Source organism: Pyrus communis, chromosome 7 (assembly GCF_963583255.1).
Source record: "Pyrus communis chromosome 7, drPyrComm1.1, whole genome shotgun sequence".
Classification (NCBI taxonomy): Eukaryota; Viridiplantae; Streptophyta; class Magnoliopsida; order Rosales; family Rosaceae; genus Pyrus; species Pyrus communis.
The window spans coordinates 3,650,388-3,676,207 of NC_084809.1; the positions used below are offsets into that span (position 1 = coordinate 3,650,388).

Sequence of the window (25,820 nt, forward strand, 5' to 3'; positions counted from 1 at the left end):
AGGAAACATGCTTAAATTGTTGGAAATTCAACTCAAAACAAGTTGGTGCTAGCCATTGTTGAAAATCAATGTCAAAGTTAGGCATTGAAAGTTAGGCAATGTTAGGTATGGTTGAATAAAAATTATTAGGTGCAATTAATGTGTTTTGTGTTGTAATAAATAATCTTAGTTTAATCATTTGGTTTCCTATAAATACCCAAGTTCTCAAGCATTGTAAATCATCCCATCCCACTTCCAATTGTGAAGAAGCTTGTAAGCTTTCTTATTCCAATAGTTTGTAAACCTTTTTCATATATCAAAGTTCAAGTGTTTTGCCAAAGCTTGTTGCTTCCCTCCTTTCTCTATTTCTTTCTTTGTCCAATTTTATTTGAGAGTGCAAAGAGAAAGAGGTGTGATAGAGTTTGTAAACTTATCACCCACATATTTTGGTATTGAGTTAGTAAACTGTCAAATACCAACAATTGGTATCAGAGCCAGAATACCATTCTGGCAGGTGCAGCAGTTATGGCGTCCAACTTAGTGCAACTCCAAGTTCCCACATTGAAGAAAGAAAATTATGAAAGATGGTGCATCCAATTCAAAGCATTGTTTGGATCACAGGAGCTATGGGAAGTTGTCAGTAGTGGGTATGTTGTACCCACTGCCGAGCAAGAAGCCGTATATACTGCGGATCAAAGGAACACTCTCAAGGACTTACGAAAGAAGGACCAAAAGGCGATGTATCTTCTATACCAGGGTTTGGAAGATTCAACGTTCGAGAAGGTTGCAGAAGCAACAACGAGCAAGCAAGTATGGGATACACTCAGTACAATCTACAAAGGAGTAGATCGAGTCAAGAAAGTGAGGTTACAATCACTTCGAGCAGATTTTGAAACTGCTCATATGAATGAAGGGGAGAGCATCTCCGACTATCACTCAAGGCTCATTGTGATAGTAAATCAGATGAGGAGAAATGGCGAGAGACTCGATGAAGTACGAGTTGTGGAGAAGATACTCCGGTCACTCACATCTAAGTTTGAGCATGTGGTGACTGCCATTGAGGAATCCAAGGATTTGGAGGTGATGAGCGCAGAAGAGCTACTAGGATCCCTCCTAGTTCACGAGCAACGCATTCAGAAGAATGCAAGCCCCACAACGCTAGAGCAAGCTTTGGAGTCAAAGTTGAATATTGACAAACCAAATAAAGGTCGTGGGCAGTGGAACTCACGTCGTGGGAGCTCATCCAACCGTAGCCGAGGACGAGCCCGAGGAAGAGGTCTAGGCTATGCACAAAATCAAGGTCAGTCTCAGGAGTGGAGATCTACTCGAGGAAAGGCGCATATCCAGTGTCACAACTGTAAGCAATATGGACATTATGCCAATGAATGTTCACATAAAAATGGTGAGCATGTCAACATGGCAGAATCAAGTGGAAATACTGATGAAGAACTTACAGTCTTACTAGCACACCATGATTCCAGTAGCCAACAAGATGTTTGGTATTTGGACTCTGGTGCAAGCAATCACATGTGTGGAAAGAAGGAGTTTTTTGCCGAACTCAAAAAAGGGGCCTATGGATCTGTAAGTCTTGGTGACTCCTCAAAGTTGCCAGTTGAAGGCAAAGGGAAGATCAAGATCATCCAGAAGGATGGAAGAGAAGAATACATCTCCGATACCTACTACATACCAGGTATGAAGAGCAACATTCTGAGCATTGGTCAACTGCTCCAGAAAGGGTACATTATACATATGGAGAACATGCTTCTCACTCTCAGGAATGCAAGGAGAAAGCTTATTGCACGTGTTCGAATGTCAAAGAACCGGATGTTTCCGTTGAATTTGAACACAAAGATTGGAAGCTGCAACATCGGTGTAATGGAAGATGAGTCATGGAAATGGCATCTTCGATTTGGCCATCTTAATTTCAATGGCCTAAAGTTGCTGTCAAGTGGAGGAATGGTTCGTGGTCTACCCCAGATTGAAGCCACACGCCAAGTATGTGAAGGTTGTGTGCTTGGCAAGCAAGCACGACTATCGTTCCCTGTTGGTGATACATGGAGAGCAAAGGCACCACTGCAGTTGGTGCACACAGATATATGTGGTCCATTGGATCCCATGTCTTATGGAGGTAATAGGTATTTTATTACCTTCATTGATGATTTCAGTAGAAAGACTTGGGTCTATTTTCTCAAGGAGAAGTCAGCTGCCCTAAAAATTTTCAAGGAGTTCAAGGCACTCACAGAGGCAGAAAGTAACCACAAGCTTGTGGCTGTGAGATCAGATAGAGGTGGAGAGTACACCTCCAATGCTTTCCAAGCATACTGCAAGGAGCAAGGAATTAGGCATCAACTTACTGCTGCCTATACCCCACAGCAAAATGGAATAGCCGAAAGAAAGAATCGAACCATCCTTGACATGACAAGGTCCATGCTTAAGGAGAAGAATTTGCCAAAAGAGTTATGGGCAGAAGCTGTAGCTTGTTCGATTTATTTGTTGAATCGATGTCCAACAAAGAGTGTCAAGAGGATGACACCACAAGAGGCTTGGAGTGGATACAAGCCGAATGTTACACACCTAAGAATTTTTGGGTGTGTTGCATATGCTCAAGTTCCAGAAGCCAAGAGGAGGAAACTTGATGATAGAGGTGAGAAGTGTGTGTTTGTGGGCTATAGTGAAGAGTCCAAGGCATACAAGCTCTACAACCCACTAACTGGCAAACTAGTGGTTAGTAGAGATGTCATCTTCAGTGAGGAAGAGACATGGACGTGGAACAACAAAGAAGTCAGTAAAGAGAAGATCGTCTCCACTAATTTTGAAGAACCAGAAGTTGTACCACCGATTGAGCAACAGCCTGCTCAAACAATCACAACAACTCCAGTGCACAGAATTGCAAGGAGTGGTCCTACATCTAGTGAGGAAGGCAGCTCCTCAACTCCAGTGAGGTTAAGGAGTCTCACAGAGATTTATGGACAAGAAGAAGAAGAAGAAACCAACCTTTTCTGCTTGTATGCAGACCACGAGCCTTTCTCATTCAATGAAGCTGTGGAAGAAGATTGTTGGAAGAAAGCCATGGAAGAAGAGATCCATGCCATCGAGAAGAATGACACTTGGGAGCTGACAAAGCTCCCACCAAATCAGAAGGCTATTGGTGTCAAGTGGGTTTACAAGATCAAACGCACTGCAGATGGGAGTGTGGATCGATACAAATCAAGGCTTGTAGCAAAGGGCTACAAACAGAAGTATGGAGTGGACTATGATGAAGTCTATGCTCCAGTTGCGAGACTTGACACGGTAAGATTGCTAATCTCTCTTGCCGCACATCATAAATGGAAAATTTATCAACTAGATGTCAAGTCAGCCTTCCTTAATGGAGTACTTGAGGAAGAAGTGTACGTGGAACAACCGGAAGGCTTCCAAGTACAAGGAGAAGAAGATAAGGTGTATCGTTTGAAGAAGGCTTTGTACGGCCTCAAGCAAGCACCACGAGCTTGGAACTCAAGGATCGACAACTACCTTCACCAAAATGGATTTCAGAAATGTCCATACGAGCATTCAGTTTACATGAAGAATGGTGAAAAAGGGGAGTTCTTAATTATTTGTCTCTATGTAGATGATTTATTGTTTACAGGAAACAATGAGGCAATGTTCCATGAGTTCAAGCAATCCATGTTCAGTGAGTTCGAGATGACTGACAATGGATTAATGTCATACTTTCTTGGCATAGAAGTGAAGCAAGAAAGTGATGGTATCTACATCTCTCAACAAAGGTACATGAGAGACATATTGAAGAAGTTCAATATGGACAAGTGCAACACTGTCAATACCCCAGTCGCAACTGGATTGAAGCTGTCCAAAGGAGGAGAGGGTGAGTTTGTAAACTCAACAGTGTACAAAAGCCTCGTTGGAAGCCTAAGGTACCTTACAATCACAAGACCTGATATAGTTTATGGTGTTGGACTCGTGAGTCGATACATGGAAACACCAAGGGAGTCTCATTGGCTGGCCGCCAAGAGAATTTTGAGGTACATAAGAGGCACTCTAAACTATGGTCTATTTTATAATTTTGGTGAAGATGCAAAATTATTTGGTTATTCAGATAGTGATTGGGGAGGTGACCAAGATGAAAGGAAAAGCACAACTGGCTATGTGTTTTTTCTAGGATCAACAGCTTTCTCATGGACTTCAAAGAAGCAATCAATTGTTGCTTTGTCATCATGTGAAGCCGAGTATGTTGCTGTAGCCTCAACCGTGTGTGAGGCAATTTGGTTAAGAAATCTGTTGAAGTCAGTGTGTCATCCACAAGTGGAATCGACTGTGATTCACGTAGATAACGTGTCTGCAATCAAACTTGCAAAGAATCCTGTTCAACATGGAAGGAGCAAGCACATTGATACCAGGTTCCATTTTCTAAGGGACCATGTGAAGCAAAAGACAATTGAACTTGTCTACTGTCACACCAAGGAACAAGTGGCAGACATCTTCACAAAGCCATTGTCAATTGAAACATTCCGGCTACTGCGTGAAATGCTAGGAATGAAGGCGTTTTGATTTGAGGAGGTGTGTTGGAAATTCAACTCAAAACAAGTTGGTGCTAGCCATTGTTGAAAATCAATGTCAAAGTTAGGCATTGAAAGTTAGGCAATGTTAGGTATGGTTGAATAAAAATTATTAGGTGCAATTAATGTGTTTTGTGTTGTAATAAATAATCTTAGTTTAATCATTTGGTTTCCTATAAATACCCAAGTTCTCAAGCATTGTAAATCATCCCATCCCACTTCCAATTGTGAAGAAGCTTGTAAGCTTTCTTATTCCAATAGTTTGTAAACCTTTTTCATATATCAAAGTTCAAGTGTTTTGCCAAAGCTTGTTGCTTCCCTCCTTTCTCTATTTCTTTCTTTGTCCAATTTTATTTGAGAGTGCAAAGAGAAAGAGGTGTGATAGAGTTTGTAAACTTATCACCCACATATTTTGGTATTGAGTTAGTAAACTGTCAAATACCAACATAAATTGGATTCTACATGACAATGATATATTTGATTATTCTAATACAATATATAGTGCCGTAATTGCCGTGTGAAATGTGAGCAATGTCAAGGGGCTCAAATTCTATATGACAAAAGATGTACACAACCAACATTCACTAATATAACAGTATCGATTATAGACTGATACAACTCTTCAATTAATTTGATCTCTTTTAGTGAGGTCACCATTGATGTATTGGGTGTTTTACATGCATTATCGATTGTGTGTAAATGAACGGCTAATTATAACGTACTTTATCTTTATCGGGTACTTAACTGATTAATGCTTAATACCCTTGGTTGTCGCTACTTAGTATTGTCATCTGGTGGTATTCCTCTTCACTTGTAAGTGAAAGGTCTTAAATTTGAATGCATTATCGATTGTGTGTAAATGAACGGCTAATTATAACGTACTTTATCTTTATCGGGTACTTAACTGATTAATGCTTAATACCCTTGGTTGTCGCTACTTAGTATTGTCATCTGGTGGTATTCCTCTTCACTTGTAAGTGAAATGTCTTAGATTTGAATTTTGTGGATGACGAATTTGATTCCAAATTAGGTTTTGCCCGTTGTGTAGCTTAGTCGAAATCCCTCCTCCCCTAAGGGTAAAATATAAGGAAAACTAATGAAAAAAACTTCAAAACTTTGAGTTTTAACCAAAAATTAAACCAGCATATAACTTTATTTAATGATAAGGACGAGAAAGAAAATAAAAAACAAAAAACAAAAAAAAACCTAACTAAAGGCGCGTGCTAAGAGCACCCAACCAATCCTTCAGTTGCATAACCCTTTGACATAATCCAAGCATATTTTATTCCTCTAAAATTAAAATTTCAAATTGAAGTGGGTTTCATTCGATTCAAAACCATATCTGGCAGTATGGTTGGGAGGGAATCAGTCAGGTGTGGGTTGGGATGGTTGGGGGGTAAGGGTGGGGCAACATCATTGGACTCATCACCCATTTTCCTAGTAATGATATTGAGCTATTAGCCATACATGACTTTAACGGCATGGACGTTGATCTCTATCATGGTTTATTTATTTATTTTTATTTATTTTTTTTATTTAAAATCTTTTTATTGCATTCTCGTGAAAGAACTTGAAAATCTGGGACGAGCATTTACCGTTAAGTTTTATAAACATTGTAGAAAGTTTCATAAACAGTGTCGTATCGTTAAATTTTATAAACAGTGTAGTACTGTTAAGTTTCATAAACAGCCCAGTAAGTGTCATAAATAGTGTAGTAAGTTTTATAAACAGTGTAGTAAGTTTCATAAATAGTGTAGTACCATTAAGTTTTATAAACAATGTAGTAAGTTTCATAAACAGTTTGTGTGAGGGGCACGCAGGTCCACACGTCAGTTTTTATTTTTATTTTTAAATATTAAAATTATGTCTTTTCATTAAAATTTAAGTTTTTTGTCATTTTTATTAAAATTTAAGTCTTTTTCATTAAATAAAGTTATATCATAGTTTTTTTATTAAGATAAACTTAGTCCAAACTCTTTTCATGAAAGTTTCCTAAAATATATCTTTTACTAAAATAAAAAAATAAATACCCTTGGTTGTCATTAATAATATTGGCAACAACATTTGAGGGTATATATCTCCTCAATTGGTTTAGGAAAAAAAATCAATTATATAAGATTGATCTTGTACTTTAGTCTTTCTGTTGATATGGTGTTTATTTATAACTAAACTGACATTGTTTTAATCTTCATATATGTTTCGAGACTCGCTGAACTTTAAATATAAGAGAAAACCAGCAAGTTACAAAAACATCGACGATTTGATAAAATTTATGATTTAAACGTTCAGTAAATGCTACCAACACTAAACCTTTAGTAGTTAATATTTATAAAAATTTGTAATAATATGTAATTCATGGATGGCATAACAATTTTAAAGACACAAATTAACCACATGTAATAGGAAGGCGACACATAAAATATATGCTCTAGATAACGATTTTACCTTTGATGTTGTGAGTAGATCACAAATTTATTCTAAGGGAATAAGGCGTAGTTTGTTCTAAGGTAAATGGGCTTTCATGCCACTAATGAACCATGGACTCTCCGGGCCACCATGGTGTGGGTCATGGACTCTCTGTGCCGCCAATGACACATTTTATGGCTCTCCAGGCTGCTCATAATATGTTATGCCATTCAGTGATGGATCCAGGATTTTAGACTCAGGGGGTCCCAATAATAAAGATAAAAAAAATTATAGTGAAAAATGTCCTATCCACGGAACTATTGATCTCCTATTTTGTTGCGGAGTAGACCCTCAATGATATTTATAGCGAAAAATGTCCTCTCCACTGCTGCTTACACATCCATGAAGGCAACAAGCCTCTCCATTGCACCCAATGGCAGATGTAGGATTTTAAGATTGAGTGGTCTCAATATAAAAGTTCAAAAAAATATTAGACGAAAATATAAACTACAAAAACTAAATTTGTCCATGACGAAGTTTCATACTAGAAAATGTGTCATTATAGATTTATTGCAAACTAGAACGAAAATATCCAGAATATAATTGAAATTATCTAAAATTGGAATTGAACTACTTAGTTTGTGAAGACAGAGGATGAGACTGGGGTTGTGCTAGTGGGTGGGGAGGTGAATGGAGAATGGGATTAGCCAATTAGGAGTTAGATATGGAATTGGAAAACTTCTAACTCTGTTTGAAAGTTGAACCATTTTGTTTAATAAAAAATTACAAAAACTATATATTAAAGAACGTTGTATCGACGCGCCGTTTTACTTAGAAGGTTTTTTCAAACCATACATCAAGCGCACCGTTTTCCCAAGTCATTTGAATAAAAAGTAGTCTTCTTTCCTCTTTCTGGTTTGCAGAATACCAGAACACTCTGCAGCTCCGCTCCTCTTCTCCTCCACCATATATGCCCAAACTTGGGTGATCCTCGGAGGTCCTCATAGAAATTTATCTCGGCTTCCAGTGGTGCTAGAACCACCCAGGCCCCTTAACAAATCTATCCCTCTGCACCTGCCCAAATTGTTGGAGGGTCTCAAAGGTTGATCACAAGTGTTTCTTCGAGCTTTCGAAGGGTCCCGGGACCTCCCAGGTCCCTATATGGATCCGTCATTGATGTCATTGGATCATATACCTAATCCAATAATAGCACGGTACTGACTCTCCATAGTCCATTCTTGGGTGTATGGTGTACTTGCGCTCTTATCAACATGGACCTTTAAGAATACTAGACAGCATGACTATGGAGACTGGCCTGCAAACCTACGTTTATTTACCTACTGTATATATTATTGTTCAATATATATTGAGTTTGCTTGCAGATACCCATGTACTTGAAGTCATAAATTTGAATCGAATAAGTGTCATAGAAACTCGAAATTTTCTTAAAACACTACACTCATGAAACCCCAAGTTTTCATTTAAATTTAAATCAAAACATATCTAATAGAACTTGGATGTTCTACTCCTAGCGATGAGCATCTCCACTGGTGGTGGAAGTGTGGTGGACAATATGGACAAAATTTGAGCAGTAGCCTTCTGGTTTGGGCTGCTGCGGTGGTCCATGGTGGTGGTGGCAGTCGTCGTTGCTCCATGGTCCACCGCGTGGGTGAAGACCATGGCACGTAGAAAGTACTGTTCGTTGTAGCTAGTTTTGAATTTCCAGCCATGTTCTTTTTTTTTTTCCAGGAATTAATAAAAAAATTCAAGGACTACGAGCATGTGAGAAAATCAAAGAGGGGCACATTCGAAAAAAGATGGTGAGCGCTTCTTCGATATTTGAATCAAGCTCTCAATAAAAGCACCAATTTTTGGTAGTATAAATCTGTCGTCTTCTATCTTGGCGAATTTGTACCTACAAAACAATTAAACAACTTTGATCAAAGACCAAAGTCACACACCCATGTAGTAGCGGGGTTTGGTCACTGATCTTTGATGCTAAGTCAGTTCCTCTAGAGAAAAAAAGAAGAAAAAAAAGAAGAAGAAGAGTTTAGAGCCTTATTGCGTAACAAAAACTTATTAAAATTTGGTGAAAATAGAACATTTATAGGGGCTAGTTGGCCATGTGTGTAGGATTGCCATGCTATGTGTTAACGTCTAGTTGGATAATGTGAGTCATTCGTTAGATGCAATAGGAAAGTATCTTTAAGATGTTGTGATATCTTATAGATACTTGAGTTGGTCTTCAAAAAGAAAAACATTAAAGATAATATTTTTTTAGTATTAATCTTATCTTTAGTTAATACATTTGACCTTTCTCTTTGCCATGAGAGAAGTCTTAGCAGCTCAGGTCTTATTGATTTTGGAGAAATAGTAGATTATGTGCTCATTTGAAAGTGTTTTTAAAATGATTGAAAGCGCTTTTGGTGAAATTGTTTTTGGGTTCAAAAGTACTTCAAGTGCTTTTCCAGAATCCACTTTGATTTTTACTAAAAATTGATTTCAATAACATAATCACCAAAAAATTCACTGCTATAGATGTTTTCTATATGCTGCTAGATGTTATGGATTGTATAAAAGTGCCATTTTTAAATGCTATAAAGGGTGGTTATTTGAAAAATGCTATGGATGATATCTTATAGAATTCAATAAATGCTATAAAAAAACATTTCATGACAAATATTTTTCTACAGAAGTTGAAAAAATGCTATAGAAATTAGAAAGTGTAATCGCCTAATATAGCATTGGAGAAAATGCTATGGAGCACTTTCTATAACATTTATGGGCCGCTATAAAAAATGGTTTGTGGTGTAGTGTGAGTAGTATTTTCTGAGAGACAAATGGCCACAAATATTATTTGTAATCTACTGGGAGCGTTACTTTCCTTTCTAGCAATTCATGCCTTCACAGTTCAGTCAATTCAAAAGGAAGAGGGAAAGACAATAGGGCTCGACGAGCTTAGAAGCTACCTGGGGACCTTCGGATACCTAACCGACAGTGTTCCAAAAAACTCCAGAAATTTTATCAGCAGCTTTGAGGTTGATGAGGTTTTGGAAACTGCACTGAAAAAATTTCAAAAAACATATCATCTGAATGTCACAGGAAAGCTTGATTCCGGTACGGTTGACCTAATAAGCACTCCGAGGTGTGGTGTGTCTGATAATTTTGTCAACCTAAATGCAACGGAACAACGTACACATGGTGTTCGTACGGGTTCTCATTACACAGTCTTCGAAGGAAACAGGAAATGGCCACCTACAAAGCGTAATCTTACCTACAAATTCAACGCCGGAGCCAAAAATCCCGCTGCGCCATATGCATTATCGATGGCATGTCGGCAAGCATTTGATCTATGGGCTGAAGTTACCAACTTTACGTTTCAACAGTTAGTGCCGAGTTCACCAGCTGACATTTTGATTAGCTTTCAACGCCGCGATCATGGAGATGGGAGCCCATTTGACGGGGCCGGTAAGGTTTTGGCGCATGCTTTTGCTCCCACGGATGGAAGGCTGCACTTGGATGGAGATGAGAATTGGAGCTTCAGGCCTCCAAGTAAGAACCAGTACGACCTGGTGTGGGTGGCTACGCACGAATTAGGGCATGTTCTTGGACTTCAGCACAGTACATTGTCTGATGCCATTATGTACGCCTACGTTGGTGCTGGGAAGACTAGAAGGGCGTTGCACAGTGATGATATTGCAGGGATAAAAGCTTTGTACCAACTGCAGCCGTAGAGGAACCATGCAAAATTGGATTTTACATGACAACGATATATTTGATGGGCTCAAATAATTAATAAGTTTGTAGGACAAATTTTCAAGTTGAGTCGAAAGATTATTAATAGGCTCAAATTAAAGGGAACGGATCCCTAAGCTTAGAAGATTGAGCCTCATGAGCAAATCACACAGGCCGTTGGATTTTGATCCAACGACTACAAATAAGAAGCCTTTTTAAAAGTTATAATAATTGTAGCCGTTTGATCAAAATCTATCGGCCCGTGTGATTTGCTCAGGAGGCTCAGCCTCCTAAGCTCAAGAGGGGATTCGTTCCCCAAATTAAATTTCCTAATTATAATAAAATGTGAAAGAGCATCTAAATTGGTCACGAGGTACTTTCTTTTTGGTCAATAACTAGATAACTACATACTATCAATGTGTCCTGGTTTGATACATTTTCTCCCTTAAATTATTGTAAAGGTTCCACTCTACAAGAACTCTGAATCATTCTCTTAAAACCCATCTTCTTCATCACAAATGATCCGCTTGCCCCAAAATGAACTAACCCAATAAGGAAATTCCAATTCATTGGGCCTTTTGATACAATCAAATAGAATGTGCCAAGGGCACCATATTCTAGGAGCCTAAACTATGTGATTGAATAAATCCTCCTCTATCCGTTGCGGGTCAAGGACTTCTTCCCCTTCTTCAAACTCCGATTTGTATTGTTCATAGAGAAATCTCTTATCAACGATAGAACAAGATTAGGTTTCGAACTCTCTCCCTTCCCCCTCTCTTTAATGATAGTAAAATATTATATATATATATATATATATATATATGTGTGTATTACCAAGCTGTTCCTTAAACTAGCTAGGTAACTACATTTTATGGGTTAATTTGTGATTAAATATTTACCCAAAAAATACCATGGTAATCGTTGGTCATTTTTCTAAGTTGTGCTGTTTCTCATCTCCTAATTTATAACATATTGTTTATCAACATAAGTGTTTTGTATGAGATGTGATTAATATTGTTATTAGTAAATCAAATTTTGCGTAGATTTTATGGAATATGCAAAGCTATATGACCATGTATAGGGGCCAACGCTTGTCTAGTGCTGGAAGGTCAAGAAAGGCAGTGACCTGATAACATGGCAGCCGACGACCAAAACTCCAGAGCAGCAACCATAACTATAACGGTCCTAAAATAGTAAAATTTCTTGTCGAATAAACTTTGACACGTACAAAAGCGTAAAGGTTCGGGCACTGTCTTTCGCAGTTCCAACCCAAAACCCAATTGTCAAATAAACCTCTTACTTTTCTCAAGCTCTTTAGGCTAGTTGGTGTCTACATTCCCCAAGGGCCAAATTTACCGTATCAAATCAAGCCAATCACAAGACCAATCGCATGCCAAGCAACCCACATCCAAATCAAACACGGGTCAGAAAAACCCATTTTCAAATCGGGTTAATCTTCTCCGTCAGTCTTCTCCAAATACCCTATAGACTTTCTTTTGCTCTGTTTTCACAAAAACGCAAAGTTTGAATCTTTGAAAATCGTACGGAACCATGATGAACGGCGGTCGGCACCAAAACAAATTCGCATGGAAGCCCAACCTCGGCGTCAAGATCAACGAAACCGAGGTCGGAGGCCGGTTCCGGCCGCTGTCGGATATCACGGGGGTCTGCCAACGCTGCAAGGAACAGATCGAGTGGAAGCGCCGTTACGGAAAGTACAAGACCCTGACGGAGCCCGCCAAGTGCCAACGCTGTACCAAACGAGCCGTCCGGCAGTCCCACCATAAGCTCTGCGCTGCTTGCGCCAAGGAACAAGGTGCTTGTGCCAAGTGCTGCTGCCGTGTCGAGCAAATCGTCGGAAAAGACCTCGCGGAAGTGGAGGCTGAGCAGAAGAAGCTTCAAGAGGTTTGGTTCTTTTATTTTATTTTATTTTTTTGCAAAATTTTCAGTTTTGAATTGGTTTTCGGTTCGAAAATTGGCAAAATTTGATGGGTTTGTTTTGTCTTATGAATTTGTGATGCGCAGGCGATCAAAAATGCAAGAGAAAGAGATAGGAGGAGTCTGTTGCGTGCGGTATGTTCTCGAATTTAAGCACATTTGGTTTTGGGATTCTTGTGTTGGATTGTGAATGAAAAGTTGCGTAATTTGTAACCTCGAATTGTGCTTGAACAGATGAATGCTGGAAAATCTGCGGGTGTAGCGAAAGCTGCAGGCGAGAAAGGAGGCAAAGCGGGGGACTTGTTCCCCTCCGCGTCGCTTGAAGAATATGCAGCGGCAACCAGAGACGATGATGATGATATGGAGGAGGATGGTGAAGGTGAAGGTGAAGAAGATGAGACGCATGTTTGCAATTAAAAGAGGTACTGAGTACTATTTCGGTAGCAAACATGTCGGTTAGGCCAGTTGGTTATGATCGTGTAGTGTGCCCATCTTTTGCACGCAGGTTCGAAATGGCGTGCATGACTTTGTTCTATCAGTGACAAATTGGTCAATGATATTCTCATTTCTTCAGCACCGTTGTAGAAGGTATTGAAGAAGTTAAATGATCAACGTCTTTTTGTTTTCGTAATTCTTTCTTTGTTTTAGTGGTTGATACATAATTTTCGACACAGAAACCTTGAAATTTTGTTTTAGGGGTCTCTTGGGTTAAAAGTAAACTGCCTATAAAGTATGCTAGGCACCTAGGGAAGATCGAAAACTCAGTAGAAAAATAAGAGAAATCGAACTTCACTCTTCAAGTCAACAGCTTCGAGGTTGAATGATCCACGGCATGTGCCCAGGTGATTCGGAAATAGCTCAGAAGCTTTTAGTTCATGGTGTGATCCATTGCCAAGAAGAAGACTACTCTTGTCTTGTTTCGAAAGAAACCACGACCCAAAGAGGCTTCTTCAAATGCTCAGGCCTTTTTGGAAACATGCCTGGGACAATCCAACGAATGAGTCTGAATCAGCAGAGTTCACCATTGACGAAGTTCTAAGCTTAAAGCCGGGGGAGATAAGAATCGGCCTGGACTTTAGCCCGACCATGGGAACGTTTGCTGTATCATGAGGGAAAAGAACATTACCATTCCCTCTAGTACCTTAAACATAGGGGCTCCTTTTAATGAGATAATCGCCTAAGAGGAAGATCGGCTCGAGGCTGCCTTTCTTCGACAATACCCTCAACATTATCCATTCCACTTTGTTCTTGGAAGGCTGGATCGGAGCTGAAATCCTTCAGTTTACGTTGTTTGATTGGGAACGCGTCCTTTGGCCGAAGGGTCTTCACTGGATAGACAGATGCTTCTGTCACAAGGAGGACATGAAGTTGTATTTGGATGAGTTTTAAGAGGTTAGGTTACAAGCCATTGCTATGGAGGGTACTCGGGGTAGCTCCCAAGACTGCTAAGCTTGGAGATGAGCTTTTTTCTTCTCAGCTGTTTTGGAGAAGCCAATCAGAGGTTAATTATTGTCGTTAACGAGTAAATTTCTCAACATCTTCATGTTTAAACGAGTAATAATTGTCGTTAGTTCAATCGGGCGAATGAATTTGATGTTCTATAGAGAAGAATATAGAAGAACGAAATTATTAAATGAACTTTTGTATTAATAAGTTGAAATTCCCTGCTCAGGGTAAAGGTACACTTGCTACTATTCAAATGAATTCAATTCAATTTTTATAGAAACGATATCACAACTATCTATCAGAAAAATTCTTGAAAGAATTCTGAGGACCTTTCCAAAGGTTAGTAACTAATGCATTTTAAGATGTCTCGGGATCAAATTTCCCAATCAAAAATGTCCGGTACCAGTTTGTTTCATAACCAAATTTTCCGTCTTTGCACAGTCGCTCCACGGCAAGAAGAAAAGGTTTTGGCTGCACAAGGAATGGCACCTATTCATCTTTTGCACACAAGCGCTCTGAAAGTACAAGGAAACAACAAAATAGAAATCAGTTATTAATTTCGGGTATTCGCAAGTCCGATGATTATTGCTTGAGAAGTTGAACAGCAGGAATTTATTATTTCTGTATCTATGGATTTTGAGATAGGACTTTAAAAGTAGATTGAACCTCGAAGTTGGGTAAACATGAGGCGACAGAAATATCAAGAGAAGAGGACCCAAAATATATAACAAAGAAGCGTAATGGGTAAGAGTTCGTACTCAGATATTCATAAGCCAATATCATCGAAGTTCCCCAGGCAGACATGCTGAAGAATCTTGGACCTAGCCCTCTGTAGAAACCTTGCCAGCCATCATCTCTAATCAAGTTCTTAACAACTTCTCTTGCAGTAGGTCTCTTGTCATGTCCCATCGTCTACATTGCAGCGACAAAGTTTTATTAAAAACACGGATTATCAATAACTTGGTCAAATGAAGATGAGCAAGCTGCAAGCTAGCAAAGTAACCAGGTACATGAACTGGTTATATGAATACCTGCAGTCGTGTCTTGATGGTATCCAATGGGGTTGTTATGCAGGATGCTGTTGCACCCGCAATAATTCCTCCAGCAGCTTGAACCAACACTATATTCCCCACACTCGGAACAGCTTCTTCAGAGCCAATTCCATGGCCTAAGAAACTGCTTAATAAACAAAGATAATATGAGAGAGAGAGAGAGAGAGAGAGAGAGAGAGAGAGAGAGAGATATTGTCACGCAACAAAGATAAACTGTTGACAAAAGGGTATTTGAATCACCTAAACTCCTTCACCTTATAACTTTATCTAAGCGGAACAAAGTTCATTAACCTAATTATCGATATTCATTGGCTTGATGGACTTTAGAATTGCTAAACAACCTAACAATTGACAAAGTCGCAGTATTGATGATTACATCCAACAACTCATTACTTCTTTTTGACAGAAGCGATAAGGGTTTTCATTACCAAGAACAACAAGTACAACAGGTACCAGATGGGTACCTATTCTCCAATAACCAATTTCTTGATCTGGAGATAATTTGCACAAAACACAAATGAATCTAAACCATTACTTCTTAACATAACTAATATGTTCCACTAACACACTCAAACCAGAGACCATCTAAAATCAATATTAAACTGATACACCTCCCAACTTTTCATGCCCTTGTAAACAGAAAAATCGAATGTTCAACCAAAAATCTTAAAGTTATGTATTGCTGACATTCATTTGAAAGATATAAAATTTACTGATTAAAGAATTATCAATTAGGTGACCTAGTTTAAGAATAAGCACAACCAGAGTTAATAGACAACAAATTACCATTTCTCACCTCCAGATTAAGCGCTGGCTTGAACCATAACTAGCCCACCATACAGCGCTAGATGGAGAGTAAGTCATAACAGAAAGTCCCAACCCTCTATAAAGTCCGCGTATGCCATCCGACTTTATCACCTTACGAGCAACATCCAGCCCTCCGGTGTACTTTGAATGGCCCGAATAACCTTGCACCATCAGCCTTTGACTAATCTAAAGAAAATCCATTACTCAAAATTACCATCTCAAACCCCTAACTACAAAAGTACTCAAATGAAACTGATAGATCCTATAAAATAATTTACCACGTCAATGGGCACAAAGACAGACTGAGCGAAAAGCGAGGCAGTCATTCCGGCTACTCCATTAGCAAAAGCTGCCTCTGTAGCCTCAGATAACTTTAAGGGTTGAACCATCTTGAAAGCAGCCACCTTGGTGGCCTCTAAAGCACTGAGAAATATAATCCGGGCAGGAACTGCACCGGTAATCACGGTGCCAAACCCTCTGTACAAACCAGGAATACCATCTGCTTTCCAAATGCCTTTGGCCACAGACAATGCATCTCTCTCTAGAGCATCTATGGAAGCAACTTGTAGGCGGGTTTTCACCACGGAAACTGGGTACAGTGCCACTGTGACCCCTGTAAACAAGCCAGCTCCAACCACATAAAATTTAGTCTTATCAAGCCTGCATAAAATCCAATAAACCACAAAATTCACTCATTTGAGCACTCAACCAACACACACACACATATATATATATATATATAAATTACGGGTTTCGGATTTGGTTTCGAATTCTTTAACTAATTGAAGACTTCATGGCATTATTGTCAAAATTCAGTGAAGCACACAAATTCAATAGTTTGAGCACTCAACCATTACATATAAATTATGGGTTTCGGATTGGGTTTCGAATTCTTTAACTAATTGAATTTCATAGCATTATTAAAGGAAGCATAAAATTCAATAATTTGCGTTCATAAACGAAACGATAACAAATGGGATATTTCTCAACTAATGAACAAAAATTGAAATTGATCGAAGTAAATAACATACTTGTCCCAATTAATCTCGGTGTTGCCAATGGAAACTGCCATGGACGTCGCTCAAAATCGAAGAGAGAAAGGAGGAAGGCGGCGACTGGCGAATCAAGAACGCATCTTGTTTCCGAATCCGAAAAGGGCCCCAAGATTCTGGGAAGCGGGATGCGTTTTGCAAAACGGGTACCGAGTTTTGTTGGAGCGATTAGCGCGTGGAAATGGAAGGAGTTTTCTTCTCGAATTTGGATTTTGGATTTTGGATTTGGGAGAATTTGAATGCTTGGAGTTGCAGGAGGGGGAATTGGAGCAAAGTCAACCTGCTGACTCTTCTTCTGTTTACGTCGGCTCAACGCGGGTCAGGAGCTTGTTTTTGACCAAAATCAAAAGAAAAATGTTAAGAAGGCTCTTCTTTTTTCGGCTCTTTGAATACTTAGAGTGGGCGCATACATATTTGATTTTTATTTTAGTTTAAATCGTTGGATCGAATGAATAAAAAATATAAATACACAAATATAGAAAAAAAGTATGTGAATATCGTTACTCTTTAATATTCCAACTAACAATTAACTATACGATCGTCATCTAGACCTGTAAATGGGTTGATTTAGATTTAGGTCAATTTGAACCGATCTATCAAGTAAACAAATCATTTAAACTCGATTGTTAATTTAAGGATCATTAAATCTAGCCTCATAGGTCATCCGTTTTAATCGTATGCAACTGATTTATAATTTCGGATTTTATAATTTCATGAATTGCAATCTAGAATTCAAAGACTGAATCTTTTTTAAGAATTAAAGACCGATTCATTTCCACATTTTGTGCACAAAATCATTGCATGCAACCAATTGAGTGTCAATAACAATAACCGGAGGTCTCGGGTTCAAAATCCGATGCTAGTGTGGAAATCAGATTTGTGATCAGAAGAGACTAAAATACTTCTGTAAATTTTCGGCCCTTGGAAATGATGGATAATCGTGTGGAAACCGGTTGTTCTCCTTAAAAAAAATAAAAAAATAAAAAAAACAATTCCTTTAAATTTGTTGGCTCAAAAATTTGAGATGTCTTGTCAGCATTGATCAGCCTTACTAATTCAAGTGCGGCGCGTAACAATGACTCCGCGTGCACCCGTTGGATCAGAATGGATCCTTCATCTTGACCATTTGTTTGTGAGAGTGCATATTTCTTCATGTACCGCGTGGCGCTGGACCAGCTCTCGTCAGTGGGCTGCATGTAAATAGGGCCCGCAATAAATTTGGTCCGGGCTTGGTTTGCTACAATTGAACAGCCAGATAGCCCAGTTGGGTTGATTCCATTGGGCCTTAACATAATAAGCGAGCCCCTGCATGCATGCTGCGGAAGCCAACTGCGTTTTGGATATGAAGTCTCGTACGAAGCTTTAGACAAAGGTGCTTTTGAGATATTGGGCCCTTACGACATCTTGTGCGCATTCCGACAATTGGTTGAGCGAATAAGCCAACTTCAAAGTAGATTTGTTTTGTGACGAGTGCATTATGACCCGTGAAATTTCAATTAGGTTTGATTGCAACCTTCATATTTTACCTTTAATCTATTTGTTTGACCATTAAGTGATGATCTCACTAGCTTGGAACCCACATTAATGCTGACGGGGATGTCAGAACTTTTCCACATAAGAAAAAAAAAAGTAGAATTCAGTGCTCACTGGTGTAATTTTATGACAAACATAATATATGGGGCTGGAGACGATGACGGTGGCAGGGTTGGGTGTGGGCTGGCGGCGGTTGGTTGCGGGGGAGGTTAGGCTGGGAAAGGAGGTGCCAGTGAGGCCATGGTTATGGGCGTGTGGTGGGACTGAGGGGGGTGGGGCCTAATTTTTTTATTTTTATTTTAAAATTAGTTTTAAGAACTAGGGTAGGTTGGGCAGTAGAGAGAAAATATGTAGCCGAACTATATTGGTTGACTACGACCACGTCAATAAATTACAAATATATATGTTGAAAACTGGATTTTAGGAATGTCTATTGGCGTCTACGCGTGGCATATGAGCTGGTTGTTTCCTGTATTTTATCCTCGATAATGTTAGGTAGACCATAATTTTAAACTAAATTTGTAAATTAAATGATGTTTTACTACTAAGAATAAGCAAATTAATCGACACTTAAGTAACAATCTAATCATCAACAATCACATTATTTAATTTCCAAAGTTCAATTTAAAATTTTAGCTGCCTTAGCATTACCCTTCTTCTAGTACCATACACATTTCATACACAAATAAAAAGAAAAATGGTGCTATTTGGACAAGGTGTTTGTAAATGTTGGAATAAAAATAATAAATCTCGGGACTTGACTTTATCCCCCTAACTTATTACCCACAGAAATATTTTATTAAAACCATAAAATAAGAATGCATGAATCCAATCTTTTGCCCTTAGTATTTCAATAAGGTCTATTACTATCATACAATTTTTTTCAAAGATGATCAATTAGTGGCTTCATTATGACAGTTCATTTTTATGGGTCGAGAAGATTTGCAGAGATGTTTTAGCTTTTTCTGGTCATTATTTTGTGATGCACCAGTGTTATGAATTAAATTTAAGACGCGCCATTTAAAATAAGGCCCTGAAATTCGTTCCAAATCATAGTAACCACTAGAAGTCTTCTAAAATCTGACAAAACAAAATTGTACAAAATACTAAGTTCCAAACCAAGTAACTACTAGAAGTCTAAGAAGCTGCCGATTTCATATTTTTGTGCTGGAGAAGATGCCAAATACGAATAGCCAGACCTTTGATTTTGATTTGTGATCATCACAACTGTCAACGACTTTATTTACTTTGAAACAGTCAATTAATCTTTTTTAACCCATTCTATAAAATAATTATTAGCAGAAAACAACCCACAAATTAATAATTATTGTAAAATGAATTCTTTTTTTTTTTTTTTGAAGAACTTGTAAAATGAATTCTTAGGCTCTCAGCATAACACATAGTTTTTGAAATTTTTTATCATGTCTAGTATGTGATATATGCCGAATAAATGAGGGTAACGATTCGACAATAAGAATTTAATCGTTGAAATTTTGTGTTTATTTTACACTGATAGATACTAAATTATAAAATAAGTTGAGTTAATTTATATATTGAATTAACTATGATAATTTAATTAGTAACCTATCATACACTAGAATAAAACAAGTTAGTTAAGAAACCAAAGACTTCCAAATTAGAATAAAATTAGTTAATTAAAAATTTACTCTTTTAAACTGTCTTAGCAGACTTGCAAAGTGATCAGTATCGCACACGCTACCGCGTTCTCCCTCCTCTCTCTCTCTCTCTCTCTCTCTCTCCTCACTCCTTATTTTCTCTGCTTCGGAAACGAAACCTGTGCCACCACCTCTGACCAAACCGCAAGAAACTTTGCGGCACCCAAGACAAATTAGAACGCAAACATTCTGATCAGAACAAAATCTAATTGCCGGAAATGGGGTTTCTCTTCCTGCCCATGATTCGATCAGTCCCGAAATTCGTCAGTTTCGCCACCTTGCTCGTCTTTGTGCTTTCTTGCACAAGCACCTTCATTGCTACAGGTATATATATGCTCGGACTCGGTCTTTTTTTTCTTTCAAAGTTTGAATTTTTTAAGCTGGTGATTTGTGATTTCTTCAAAGTTTGAATCTTTAATTTGCTTGGTGGGTTTTCTTGGCCTAATGTGTCTTATTTCTTCATTGTTTGTGAGGTTTTGGCAGCTTTGGGGTTTTGGGTTTTCACTGTTACATACGAGGATGATTTTTTATTTATTTATTTATAATTTAATTTGTTTTATCAGATGGGTTTTTTTTTATGGAAAAATTGTATTTCGTTATGAAGTTCTTGTGTTTCGGGATGAATTCGAACTTTTTGAATTTTAACAGAAGAAACTGTGGCAAACAAGGCTCTGAAATTATTGTTTTACATGGTTTTTTATTGATTCGAATCATCACATTGTTCATTGTTTTGCTTGTGTGTTGCCAGAAGCGTATGATCCACTCGACCCGAACGGAAATATCACCATCAAATGGGATATCTTAAGCTGGACTACTGATGGCTATGTTGTAAGTATTATCTGAGAAGTGTTTGTTTTTTACATTAGTTGCACGGAATGTGTAAAATCATTGCGTACGAAGAAATATACGTGCAATGAATTTCTGAGGAATAACAAGAGCTGCTTGTCGAAGTTCTTTAAGCATCGATCAGTAGCCTGACACTGAACATCATCTTTACTTCATGCTTCCATTTGGATTTTTGATTGCACAAACTACATAGTCTGTATAGTGACTCTAGTTCAGTTATTTTTCGTAGTCTGGTATTGAGGTCCTTTGGTACTTTCTGTCACTCGCAATGTCATTCCTACTCCGAGATCTTCAGGAATGAAACTATGGAACTTAGTCACTAGTATGAGTATCAAGTCTTGGTCCCCTCAAGATTAAAAACTGAATCACAAGTTGCACTCAAATTTAGACGTTCCACTTTTGCTTTAGTGAAACAAATCTCGATTAGCTGTTGACAGCAGCATATAACATGGGTTTGTTTTACCTTTCCCCAACAGTTGAATTGAGTGAATATCTAATCAGTGTTCTCTTTGAATGAATACACAGGCCTCTGTTACACTTTTTAACTTCCAAAAGTATCGGCACATTCAGGCACCAGGATGGTTGCTAGGGTGGACATGGGCAAAGAAGGAGATTATATGGAACATGGTGGGAGGAGAAGCCACAGATCAAGGGGATTGTTCAAAATTCAGAACAACAATTCCCTACTGCTGTGAGAAGACTCCTACTATTGTTGATCTATTGCCCGGAACTCCTTACAATCAACAATACACAAATTGTTGCAAAGGAGGAGTACTTAGTTCATGGGTGCAAGATCCAGTAAATGCTGCAGCGTCTTTTCAAATAAGTGTTGGTCAAGCAGGAACCACGAACAAGACCGTCAGACTTCCTAAAAACTTCACCCTTAACACACCCGGTCCTGGGTATACTTGTGGTCCGGCCAATGTCGTCAAACCAACTCAATTTATCAGTCCAGATAAAAGGAGAGTCACTCAAGCTATGAGTAAGTGTTATGAATCCTTTCAAACATAAATGTTTGCGCTAATAAATTTGTCAGTCGTTCTTACCCTTTGTTCGTGACAGTGACATGGAATGTGACGTGCATATATTCGCAATTCCTGGCTCAGGCAGCTCCTACATGTTGTGTCTCTCTCTCATCCTTCTACAATGAAAACGTAGTGCCCTGCGCAACATGCTCATGTGGCTGCCAAAGTAACGCAACTCATCCAGGAAGCTGTGTAGAGTGAGCTCTCTTCCGGAATCAGTTTCTTTTAACTTCTTTTAGCTTTTACTTTTAATTTTTTTTTCGTTAAGACATTTATGTTCTCTGTGAAATTGCAGATCAGATTCCCCCCATTTGGCTTCAGTTGTCTCAGCCTCCAACAAGAATAGCTACACGCCTCTAGTTAGATGCACTAATCACATGTGCCCAATCCGAGTTCACTGGCATGTCAAGGAAAACTACGTACAATACTGGCGAGTGAAGATTACAGTTACAAACTTCAATTACAGGATGAATTATTCGGATTGGAACCTGGTTGTCCAACACCCAAACTTTGACAATCTGACCCAGATTTTCAGCTACAACTACAAGTCGATGACTCCTTATGGAAGAATTAGTATGTTAACCCTTACTTCTTATTACTTTTCATATGTTCTTTGCTCACATGATTTGACTAGAACTTGAAGTTTTGTATGGTTTTCTAAAATACCTGCGTATGTTATTCGTCCTTTATAACATTGAAAGTTACGAATCTCTGATCTGGATTTCTTTCAAACAGATGATACTGCCATGTTATGGGGAATTACGTTCTACAATGATATTCTGATGCAATCTGGGCCTCTTGGTAATGTACAGTCAGAACTGCTTTTCCAAAAGGGTGAAGCATTCACATTTGATAAGGGTTGGGCGTTCCCTCGAAGGGTCTATTTCAATGGTGATAACTGTGTGATGCCACCTCCGGATGCCTATCCACGGTTGCCAAATTCTGGTTTCCAGCAGCATGTCTCTCTACTTACTCTAATCATGACATTTCTATCGACCGTTGCAGTCATGTATGCTTATGCTTAACCTGAGCTCGAAAATGTTCCAATCTATGATTTTCAAAGGGTATAGTACTATAGTTTAGAAGGGAATTTTTGGAAGCCACTCGATGTTCTGATGCGTATTGGTGAAGTGCTTCCGACGTGAAATTTGATGTCGTCAAATGTGCTGTTGATGTCGTCAAATGGGCTGCTTCTGGCTGTTGTGTTGTATGAATATTCATGTAGCCAGACCCTTTTGGTTGTAGAGTTTACCAGATGATGTAGTCATGATTGTAAATCCGAAACGAGCAATTGAATCTGATCAGAGTATTGTTATCTGTTGTTACTGTTTACCTAATCTGTCGTATGATCGCGTAGATTAACCAAATCATGGCATTTCTGCGTTAACTTAAAGATTTCATTTGCCAGTCATGTACTTATCATTTATATGGACAGAGAAATTCATATACCAGACTCATTCAGTCTCTCTGTTCACAGGATACACATACAAGTAAGTTAAGTTTGCTTCTTCAAAGAATGCTTCAAATTTAAGCACCCGTGCTCCAATTCTCTCTGCAAAATATCATTCGTACCACGATTCTGGAATCTACGGAACCAAATCACCAAAGAGCTGTGAACACGAAAGTGAATGACGACATCAACGTTGAGAAGGAAAGTAGAATTTCATGGGCAGAATTGGGAAGAAACGGGTAGACAGCAGGTGGAGGCAACTGGCACTCATCGCCATTGAAGTAAACTTTGCGAGGAAATGCCCACCCCTCCCTCAAAGTGAAGGTGCTCTTGTCCTTTTTAAGCAGCATCTCCGACTGAACGTGCCCAAATTTCCCGGCTTCCATTAAGTGGTCATTGAAGAACTTCAAGCCATAAAACATGCCAGTGTCATCTGCATATAACGTGACAGCTACGTTAGGTTGTGACTACAATAATTATAATGTGGAGGAGGAAATCGATTGGAACTCACTTATGGAGTCGTAAGCAATGAGAGGCTTGTAATCGAAGCTGAAAACTTGTGTGACATTGTTGAAGTTAGGATGCTGAATAACCAGAGTCCAAAGCGTGTAGTTCATCCGATAGTTGAAGTTTGTAATCGACACCTTCACACGCCAATAGTCCTTGTAATTCAGCATCACTTGCCAGTGCACTCTCACCGGACACATGTGGCGTGTGCACTGCAGTAGTGGCTGCACATTGCCTTTCTTCGTAGCGTCATCTTCCACCATGCTAAGAATTTTGGAACCACTTCTGCAACACAATCAACATTTTTGACATGTGATTTATGTATATATCTTTGCACAGATTAGGCAATATATCATCACTTGTTCAAGGACTTACTGGACGCAATTGCTCTTGTCGTGGCAACCACAAGTGCAAGAAGGGCAAGGAACGACTGTGGAATTGTAAAAAGACGAGAGAGAGACACAACAGCTTGGGTACTTTTTGGCCAGAAGTTGTGAATATGTGCAGGTCACGTTCCATGTCACTGCATAAAATATGATAGCCGTTATGCATTTGACATGTCACATACTAATCAAAATGAACCAATAATCTAAAATGTGTTGCAAAATTGTGAGAATGAATGCCCGTAGTAGTATAATTGTTGTTATGTGAAGTTTTCAAAAAGAGCACTCTTTTCACTTTTTGGTTTGTCACAGATGTGGCTCTATATAAAGAGCACTCTGTGTGTGATTACAATACACAACAAAGAAAAGAAGTGAAAGCAATAATATCAGTATCCCTCCCTCCTCTTTTTCTTGCAATCTTTTGTGTCATAGTTACGAAACTAAACGATGTGATATTTTGCACTTGCTTCTCTCCTGTCCCTAGCAAAAGATTATCTCTCTAACTTTTGCCTATTTATAACAAAATGTTGCGCAAATAATTGAGTCATGTGACACAGAGGAACTTACTCAAAGCTTGAGTCCTGCGGCGTCGGTCAGGTGACAAAAATATTGTGGAAGGCACAACTCTTGCCCTGCCACAGGTGTACCCTGGTCCGGGGCCTAGCAGCGTGAAGTTCTTAGGAAGTCTGACTGTCCGGTTTGTAGTTTCGGCTGATCCAACACTGAGCTGGAAGGATGAGACCGCGGTCGATGGATCTTGGCCCCACGCAGACACCACGCCACCTTTGCAGCAATTTGTGAATTGCTGGTTGTAAGGAGTACCAGGAAGCAAGTCCACAATGGTGGGGGTTTTCTTGCAACAATGAGGTATGTTCCCCTTGAACCAGGAGCAGTCACCTTGCTCCGTGGCTTCAGCTCCCACCGCCGCCCATATCACTTCTTTTCTAGCCCACATCCATCCTAACGTCCACCCTGGGCTCATGATGTGGCGGTACATTTGGAAATTGTTCATGGTAACAACCGCCTGTAACAAATTCATTAGAGGCGTAATCGATCATTGTTGATGCATTTTGTATGCACCCTCTAAATCTTCTTAGAACAATTTTCTTAGACAACTGATGAAGGTAAAATTCGTTCAACTAATGAGATCGAGTAATGGATATCGAGTACGAGAGAAATCAAGTTAATTATAGGAAAAAAGTGATACTCACCACATAACCATCTGGTGTCCAAGACATGATATCCCATTTTACTGTTATGTTTCCTTTCGGATCCAACGGATCATATGCAGCTTCATCAAATCAGAAAACATCAAATAAGTGATTATTTTTCTTTCTTCAATCCAATGTGTAGTAGTCTAAGGAGTTAGAGTTTTACCAGCACATGAAAACATGGCAAGAAAGAAGAGAACTGGTACCAAACTTCTCAT

At 38.9% G+C, this 25,820-nt stretch overlaps 5 protein-coding genes across 5 annotated transcripts; 3 read left to right on the forward strand and 2 right to left on the reverse strand.

Annotated features, from left to right (window-relative positions):
* Nucleotides 1-9,781: 9,781 nt before the first annotated feature.
* On the forward strand, nucleotides 9,782-10,675 carry LOC137739384 (metalloendoproteinase 1-like). Its single transcript, XM_068478952.1, has one exon. It carries the CDS (start codon nucleotides 9,782-9,784, stop codon nucleotides 10,673-10,675), a length of 894 nt encoding a protein of 297 aa, XP_068335053.1.
* A 1,448-nt stretch (nucleotides 10,676-12,123) lies between these two features.
* On the forward strand, nucleotides 12,124-14,111 carry LOC137739301 (uncharacterized). The gene is made up of 3 exons (XM_068478854.1): nucleotides 12,124-12,581; nucleotides 12,702-12,749; nucleotides 12,849-14,111. The coding sequence occupies exons 1-3, from the start codon at nucleotides 12,228-12,230 to the stop codon at nucleotides 13,029-13,031; spliced, it is 585 nt and encodes a 194-aa protein (XP_068334955.1). The 5' UTR covers nucleotides 12,124-12,227; the 3' UTR covers nucleotides 13,032-14,111.
* A 129-nt stretch (nucleotides 14,112-14,240) lies between these two features.
* LOC137739300 (uncharacterized) lies at nucleotides 14,241-17,278 on the reverse strand. The gene is made up of 6 exons (XM_068478853.1): nucleotides 16,951-17,278; nucleotides 16,198-16,579; nucleotides 15,909-16,105; nucleotides 15,092-15,236; nucleotides 14,819-14,972; nucleotides 14,241-14,575 (listed from the first exon to the last, which is right to left on the reverse strand). Exons 1-6 carry the CDS (start codon nucleotides 16,989-16,991, stop codon nucleotides 14,550-14,552), a joined length of 945 nt encoding a protein of 314 aa, XP_068334954.1. The 5' UTR covers nucleotides 16,992-17,278; the 3' UTR covers nucleotides 14,241-14,549.
* A 2,971-nt stretch (nucleotides 17,279-20,249) lies between these two features.
* Nucleotides 20,250-23,376, forward strand: LOC137739298 (COBRA-like protein 1). Its single transcript, XM_068478851.1, has 6 exons — nucleotides 20,250-20,504; nucleotides 20,929-21,008; nucleotides 21,552-22,008; nucleotides 22,089-22,248; nucleotides 22,347-22,624; nucleotides 22,787-23,376. The coding sequence occupies exons 1-6, from the start codon at nucleotides 20,399-20,401 to the stop codon at nucleotides 23,074-23,076; spliced, it is 1,371 nt and encodes a 456-aa protein (XP_068334952.1). The 5' UTR covers nucleotides 20,250-20,398; the 3' UTR covers nucleotides 23,077-23,376.
* Nucleotides 23,377-23,490: 114 nt separating this feature from the next.
* Nucleotides 23,491-25,820, reverse strand: LOC137739299 (COBRA-like protein 4). The gene is made up of 6 exons (XM_068478852.1): nucleotides 25,769-25,820; nucleotides 25,603-25,682; nucleotides 24,959-25,415; nucleotides 24,384-24,531; nucleotides 24,013-24,293; nucleotides 23,491-23,934 (listed from the first exon to the last, which is right to left on the reverse strand). The coding sequence occupies exons 1-6, from the start codon at nucleotides 25,818-25,820 to the stop codon at nucleotides 23,651-23,653; spliced, it is 1,302 nt and encodes a 433-aa protein (XP_068334953.1). The 3' UTR covers nucleotides 23,491-23,650.